The sequence below is a fragment of the Syngnathus floridae genome, chromosome 1, assembly GCF_059516105.1.
Source record: "Syngnathus floridae isolate MCC-2025c chromosome 1, RoL_Sflo_1.0, whole genome shotgun sequence".
In the NCBI taxonomy this organism is placed as follows: domain Eukaryota; kingdom Metazoa; phylum Chordata; class Actinopteri; order Syngnathiformes; family Syngnathidae; genus Syngnathus; species Syngnathus floridae.
The window spans coordinates 15,955,166-15,963,581 of NC_142413.1; the positions used below are offsets into that span (position 1 = coordinate 15,955,166).

The 8,416-nt window shown below is 38.7% G+C and overlaps 1 protein-coding gene across 1 annotated transcript; it reads right to left on the minus strand.

Annotated features, from left to right (window-relative positions):
- Positions 1–5,214: 5,214 nt before the first annotated feature.
- spata4 (spermatogenesis associated 4) lies at positions 5,215–8,314 on the minus strand. The gene is made up of 6 exons (XM_088378818.1): positions 8,030–8,314; positions 7,147–7,276; positions 6,807–6,925; positions 6,429–6,652; positions 6,266–6,346; positions 5,215–5,885 (listed from the first exon to the last, which is right to left on the minus strand). Exons 1-6 carry the CDS (start codon positions 8,104–8,106, stop codon positions 5,791–5,793), a joined length of 726 nt encoding a protein of 241 aa, XP_088234944.1. The 5' UTR covers positions 8,107–8,314; the 3' UTR covers positions 5,215–5,790.
- Between the last annotated feature and the right edge of the window lie 102 nt (positions 8,315–8,416).

Consider the following 8,416-nt stretch of genomic DNA (forward strand, 5'->3'; position numbering starts at 1 on the left):
TTCCCGTTCACCAACTGAACAGATCTGTGAGTGAACGAGTCAGTGAGTGAGTGATTTGCATTTCCAGTTCATCGCGAGAACGGATCAGTGAGGGAACGAATCCTGACTTTCCCGTTCGCGAACGAGTTAATGGGTGAACTGCCTTCCCGTGCATCAACGGATCAGTCAGTGAACGTGTTGCGTCTCCTGGCGTGAACTATGTAAGCCAGAATGTAAAGAAAGAACCACTCACTGGAACACCACTTCTTTTATGCACGTTTTCTTCAAACTAACGGCTAGCTTTATTGCATGAAGGGATGCGCCGTTATGCAACAACGGGGAGATTATGCTTCTCTTTGGGTAATCTTGATTTTATAACACTTGTAGTAGTTTTTAAATAACGTGTATGCATATATACGCCTAAATATTGTTATCCAATATATCTACTGCAATTTCACAATAGATTGCTGGTTTGAAATTTACTTTTGATATTATTATTTTCAAATAAACATTTATGTTAAAACTTGTCTGGTGTTTTATTCCTTGTTTTTTTTTATTCGCCAATTAAAACATGAAAATCAGACATTTGGTTAACTGCTTTATATGACAATATGTGGAGGTACACCTCATGGACACTTCAATAGGTACACTACACGAGGTGAAAAAAAAAAGAATAAATAAATAAAGGGTTAATTGCACAATAAAAGCACATTTATGTACAGTCTCACACCTGGGATCGAACCAAGTGCTTACTGAGCAAGAGCCCATGACATTATCCAGTCAGCTATTTCGACCTGGAACCCTGTGGTCGTCTGCACTGTTTTGTACTAGTGATGTGCATTCCAGTTAAGTGAACTGAATCCTTAGAATCGAATTAGAATAGAATTATTATTTCCCTAATATAGTGGCCTGTTATTAGCTACACTTGAAAATGGCGGTGTACCTAATGGAGTGTCCGTGTGATTCCCTCGTTAAGTGCACCTGCGTGAAAAGTTTTAGCTCCTGCGGAACGTGAAAGTGACCAAAAACTTTTCACGCAGGTGCGCTTAACGAGGGTCATTTGGAAAACATATTGGAACGCGGCCCCGAGGACTAGAGCTTGACACCTGTGACCTTTGACCATGATATTTCCCTAATAAAGTGGCCTGTTATTAGGAACACTTGAAAATGGCGGTGTACCTAATGCAGTGTCCGTGTGATTCCCTCGTCAAGTGCACCTGCGTGAAAAGTTTTTGGTCACTTTCACGTTCTGCAGGAGCTAAAACTTTTCACGCAGGTGCACTTAACGAGGGAATCACACGGACACTCCATTAGGTCCACCGCCATTTTCAAGTGTACCTAATAACAGGCCACTTTATTAAGGAAATATCATGGTCAAAGGTCACAGGTCTCAAGCTCTAGTCCTCGGGCCGCGTTCCAACATGTTTTCCAAATGACCCTCGTTAAGCGCACCTGCGTGAAAAGTTTTTGGTCACTTTCACGTTCCGCAGGAGCTAAAACTTTTCACGCAGGTGCACTTAACGAGGGAATCACACGGACACTCCATTAGGTACACCGCCATTTTCAAGTGTAGCTAATAACAGGCCACTATATTAGGGAAATAATAATTCTATTCTAATTCGATTCTAAGGATTCAGTTCACTTAACTGGAATGCACATCACTAGTACAAAACAGTGCAGACGACCACTGGCTTCCAGGTCAAAATAGCTGACTGGATAATGACATGGGCTCTTACTCGGTAAGCACTTGGTTCGATCCCAGGTGTGAAACTGTAAATAAATATGCTTTTATTGTGCAACTAACCCTTTATTTATTTATTTATTTATTTATTTATTTATTTATTTATTTATTTATTTATTTATTTATTTATTTATTTATTATTTTTTAATTTTTTTTACCTCGTGTAGTGTACCTATTGAAATGTCCATGAGGTGTACCTCCACATATTGTCATATACAACAGTTAACCAAATGTTTCATTTTTATGTTTTAATTGGCGAATAAAAAACAAGGAATAAAACACCAGACAAGTTTTAACATAAATGTTTATTTGAAAATAATAATAATAATATTAAAAGTAAATTTCAAACTAGTAATCTAATGTGAAATTGGAGTAGATATATTGGATAACAATATTCAGGCGTACATATGCATATACGTTATTTAAAAACTACTACAAGTGTCATAAAATCAAGATTACCCAAAGAGAAGCATAATCTCCCCGTTGTTGCATAACGGCGCATCCCTTCATACAATAAAGTTAGCCGATAGCTTGGAGAAAACGTGTAGAAAAGAAGTGGTGTTTTAGTGAGTGGTTCTTTCTTTACATACTAGCTTACATAGTTCACGCCAGGAGACGCAACACGTTCACTGAAGGCAGTTCATCCATTAACTCGTTCGCGAACGGGAAAGTCAGGATTCGTTCCCTCACTGATCCGTTCTCGCGATGAACTGGAAATGCAAATCACTCACTCACTGACTCGTTCACTCACAGATCTGTTCAGTTGGTGAATGGGAAATGCAATTCACGACTCGTTCGTGAATGGGAAGTTATGTCATTTTCTTCTTCGTTTTGTTTTACGGCGAGGTGGCACCAGCTTCAATGCGCATTACCGACATCTACTGCTTGAAGTCATATGAACTGAAAAAAGAACGAATCACTTTAGGAAGTGATTCGTTCACTCTCGTGCACTAAAAAAAGAAATTCGTTTCTTTGAACGAATCGTTCACTCACGAGCCAACACTATAGCCAATGTAACACTGCAAGATGAATAAATTATTTACTGGATGGATTTCTTTAAAGACACAGCTAGAATGAACTCACTTTAAATTTGTGTCGCAGTTGACAAAGATTTTTGTTTGTTTCTTAGCAGGATGTTAGGAACACTGACACTTGCCCTTTACATATATTGGCCCAAATCCACGTGCATGTACTCATTTGGACACATTTTTACATGTAATGCTGGACAATTACTATTTCTCATTTTTTGTTTTACTTCTATGATGGATATTTTATCATTTTTTTCTTTTCTGTTTTTAGTTTTACATCTATGATAATGGACAGTTACCACACTTGTTTTTTCATTGAGAGTGTCTGTTCTGTTTCAGTTTTAAAGGACAATTGAATTTTCTGGTTTTATTTCTGTAAGAGACAATCACATTTTCATGTTTTCAATTTTATTCTGTGATGATGAACAGTTAAAACACATCCATGCTATAATTCTCCAATAATAGATAGGATGTTGAGAGCTACATTTTCTCATTTTATTTTGTGACAGACACATGCAATTTTCCCATTTTCCATTTATTTTAGGGATGATGGATGGTTATGTGTTCATCCCACTTTGCTTCAGTGACACACAGATGGATTTTTGTGTTTTATGTTTTATTCATATAATTATCATGGACAGTTAAACATTTTCTTGTTTTGTTTCTGCGTTGTATATTTATTATAGTTATCCTTCAGTACTGACTGACCTTCATTGCATGTTTCTTGTTTGAGGTTTTATTTATGTAATGTTCAGGTGAAATGTGTTCTCATTCTTGTTTTCCAGTTTTACCAACTTTGACCATGCAGCTACATTTTCTCAATTTACTTCTGCAGTAATAAAATACTATTTAACGTGGATGCCCTTCCCACCCAGGGGGATGCCCAGGGCCACTGCCTCGTTGGCTCTGCCCTCTGCACGCACCTGGATGTTATAATTTTTTCCTCATTTGACCACAATTGTCAGAGACATCGTATTGCGTTTAAAGGCATTTTATTTAATTTCTGGGGTCCTCTTGATGTTTTACCTTTTTTTTTTTTTTTTTTTTTTTTAACTGAAATGAGGACTTCAAACTCAATTTACCTTTATGGACTGCAATTTTAGCCAGAAATAATTCTCAAGTTTCTCATTAAGCGTACCATCGATTCATTTTGATGCTAAGAAATAATTAATTTGACGAAGAAATAATGTGGTTTACTATTTCTTCAGTTTGTTTGTAAAACATAAAATGGCTAACAATAATAATATTACATTAGTACACTAAAATTACAATATGGTATAAAAGTTCATTTATTTCAGGAGTTCAATTCAAACATGGAGAATCGTAAATTGTTATAAGAAAAAATGTCATTCATACATGCTTCCCATGGATAACACGGCTTTGGTAATCAAAGTGGAAGATTTGTGTCGTGGAAGTGGGAGGAGGGATCCTCACTCTTCCATAGACCCCCACCTACAATCTAACAAGCATCCTCCCTCCTTCTCTCAGTGCAGTGAGGAAAACTCAGCAGATGGCAAAACACTTTCTAAGGGCATTTCAAGCCTCTTCCCACTGTTCCATTTACTGGCATACACACAGCTAGCACATCGACATGCTTGAGTGAATATTAAACGATGGGTGCAGCATATAGGCTTAAAAGAGGCTCACAGTAAGCTAATTACAGTCTCCTGTGTGGGTTTTGCTGCGTCGTTGCCATGGCAACCCGGCCTGAGCTCGGGCAGATGCACAGATATAAATATAGGCGTCAACTTTTCAACCCACATTTTTTTATATATATATTTTAAATGTTGGCGTGGGTATTTATATGTCTTTTATCGTCTTTTACCAAACAAGGACAATAAAAGATCGAAGGGTTTACACGGGGCAATAGAAATGAGGATGACCTTTAGGTACAGCTGTGTGTTATCAGTTCAGCAATGGAAGTGGATTCCATGCCATCTGACGACTCACCCAAGGGGAAGCATGTAGATGGTGAAGAGGTTAGGACCGAGTACGGAGCCCTGGGGGACCCCACAGGTGACAGTGCGGGGGTGAGATTTAGCATCCCCCAGGACCACATACTCAGTCCGGTCAGTGAGGTAGGAGTGAAACCAGCGAAGGGCAGTGTGGCAGAGGCCAATGTGGTGTTGGAGGTGGTCGAAGAGGATGTTGTGGTCAATGGTGTTGAACGCAGCAGTGAGTGGTGTTGAACGCAGCAGTGAGGTCAAGAAGAATGAGGAGCGAGGTGGAATCTGAGTCAGAGGCCATAAGAAGGTTGTTGGTCACTCTGGTTAGGGCTGTTTCTGTGCTGTGGGAGGGGCGGAAACTGGATTGGAATCACACGAATTTGATGCACAATTTGTCTTCGCGGGCCACATAAAATGATGTGGCGGTCCGTAACTGGCCCCTGGGCCTTTAGTTTGACACTTGTGGTCTATATGTACCAGTGTCGGTGTAATGGTGCTTCGAGAAAGAGGGAGAACAAAGTGACTCTTTAAATGTCTTGAATACAAATAGTTGTGTCCCACCCATCAAATGTAAAAAAAAAAAAAGTTGCTGGCCATTACACAATATATTGACTGTTACAATTGATTGTTACAATAAAAATAAGTAAACACACAAGGTCTTAACTCTTTGTTTTGTTATGATTGACAATTAAAAACTTGAATCTAGAATATTTGATCAGACTGACACTTGCAAATTCAGGCAAAATGCATCCCCCCACACACACGCACACACGCAAACACACACACACACACACGCGCACTCTGTAAAACCGGGGTGAGGGGGGGATATTTATTTGCGAACACTATATGCGCCACATACTTGGATCTGCTATAATTGACAGGTATAATTTATGGCGATCAAGTGCTGCTGCCTCAACCTGGGAAAATACAATCCATTTTGTCTTTGTAAGATTTCACGTAGAGCATGTTAATTTTGTCAATTATAGATCCTTGGAGGAAATTTGAGAAGAGCAAGCTACAGAACTTTACGTTACTGAGACATTGGGAACTGGTTTGAATTGTGAGGGGTGAAGTGGGTGATGCATGCACGTTTGCTTTAACAGCTTTGTGGAAGTCTTCTGGCAGGCTGGTTCACTTTGATGGTCTTGTACGAGACGACACCACCACTCAGTGGTGATTGGAGGCACAGCTCTAGAAAACACAAGAGTAGTTTGAGCCAGACTTCAAGATAGTAACGCTTAATTTTTTAAAAATATTTTGTAGCTCTCATGAATAAAAAATTATAACTAAACATTTAGACAATGCTTGTAGCTTGAAACTATGCATAAAGGTTTCAATTTTTGTTAAAAATAATGTAGATTTACAATTGCTGTACATACCATTTTATGAATTCAATGCAGTATACGTATTGTTGGTCCAGTTGACAATAATCTCAATAAGAGTCAATATTACAGGTAACTCTAGGTAGATTTGTACTTTTATCTATGTATTATGATTAGAATTACGTTGCGTTTGTTTTAGTGTTTTTCTTTTTAAATTATGGTTACAGAAGTGCACTTAAGCAGTCTCACCGCTGACAGAGTAATTTTCATCTCCATTCAGATTTTCCACTGTTGTTTGTATGAGTTTTGACTTGACCAAGTTTGAATGCCCTGTTGATAAAGAAAATCATTAAGAAATTGTTTTGTCCTGAAAGCCTTCACTCGACACAAAATGGCTTCCCGGTGGTCTCACCACGATCAGTCATCGCCCTGTCCGCAATCTTGTCTTGCCGGTGCTTGCTGATGATGGCTTCGGCCCTCCGCCCATTGATGAGGGTGTCAGGCAGGGCCAAGATCTCAGTCTTTCTCAGGTTGCTCTTCACGGCCGTGGTGGCAGTGGACCGAGCCACGGGAGGGAGTAGTTGCTGGTACTTCTGGTCAGAGAAATCCAACTCTGAACTTTGAGCTGTTTGAGGCCTGAAAGGATGATTTTGCTAAATTAGGTGGACATGTGATGGAAAAACAACTTTTTAATGGCTGCTATGTATACAAAACTGGCATGTGGCACACCTTTTTTCTTTGTGTCGCTTTAGGATGGTTATGCTATGGCCTGTCTACATTTAAGGGTCACCTGTGCTTGGTCAGGACAGAATACACCTGCTGCAGCAGCAACTCAGCTGCTCCCGGTTTACAGTGGATGGTCCCGTAGATCAGCTTCTCAGTCAGGTGCAGACGCAACTTCTGCAGTGCCTGTCAGTACAAAAAACATGCTCTAACTGATGCATTTAAAATTTGAGTGACGACATCATACACACACATATAAATATATATATATATATATATAGGACCTTAATGGCATTGTCTCCCTTCATAAAGGGAACACAGTCAACTGAAAGCAGAAGTAAAGACGATAAAATTAATTGCAACATTGCCCGAATCTCTTTTTACGTTATTTTTTCTTCTGTTCTTACTCGGCGTATCTTGTTCCAGTTGTCCTGCTTGATAGAGAATGATGTTCCCTTGGTGAAGCAACAAATTTCAAACTCCCTGGGATAATAACGGCAAAATATCTCAGCTACATGGTAGCCACTGCAAAAGTCTCTGGGAAGATAAAAGACCATACATAAGATAACGACAAAGGGGTAATTAATTGATTTGATCAGTTGTCTGTGAAATTGAATATATGTATTAATATTACTTCTGTGGAGGTTAAGGCCAAGGGGGAAAAAACACTGTTTAATCTTAGGCCTACAACTAATGATTATATTAATAGGTAATTAATCTGTCAATTATTTTATCAGTTAAATAAATTTTAATATCCGCCCCTTTATTTGGAAATAAAAAAATATTTTAAATTGTCAGAGCATAAATGCAGTTTTTTTTTTTATTTGATCTGCAACATGTCAAAAAATTGACAAAAATGTTGATCATTGTTTGCCAAAGTAAAAATCGTCTTTCATTGAAGATCAAAGAAATCTGACATTTACTATTGCGAGAGGGGCAGAATTTTTTTGGACAAATTCAAATCAAAGGAGGTGACTAGATGCTTATAAAGAAAAAAAAAGGATATCAAAATTCAATCAATTTCCTAATCGATTACTTGTCAATTAATCAATGCACATCTAATATCAGAAAACAATTATACAACCCTTGGGCGACAAAAACCATGAAAGCAAAACTTGTTTTAAATAGCTTTTTTGTCATTTTCATTTTGTATGCATGTCGGGGTGAAAATATTTTTTTTTTGGGAGGGGGGTTGATTTTATTGCTGATTTTAATATTACATACTGTTACTAATAATGAATTCAATATGTATTTATATTTATTTTAAAAGGTAATTGACCACTTATTTACCTGCGTACGTTCATTGGCTGGATAGTCAGTTCGAGGCTCTGCAGCCATCTTGTGACGTCCCTCGGCAGCCCCGTCATTGTTTTTTTCTTTCTTTTTTTTTTAAACTAACCCTACTTCTCAAACTATTTCGTGGGCTGGCTTCAAGCCAAACACCGCATAAATCGAATCGAGTTCTCTCTGTTTTCTTCTCGTCGTCTGCGTCCTCCCTTTGTAACACAGGGTCGGTTTTGGCTAAAGCTAGCCAGTGTGACGTTACAGGCCTTGGGTGTGTTGGGTTGTGTAACTATGGCAACTCTTTCTCGCGTTTTCCCGATGGGAGCAAAATAATGGTGTTGTGGCGCTTTGCTGCCTATAGTGGACAAGCTTGCAACTACCACACTGCGCCCT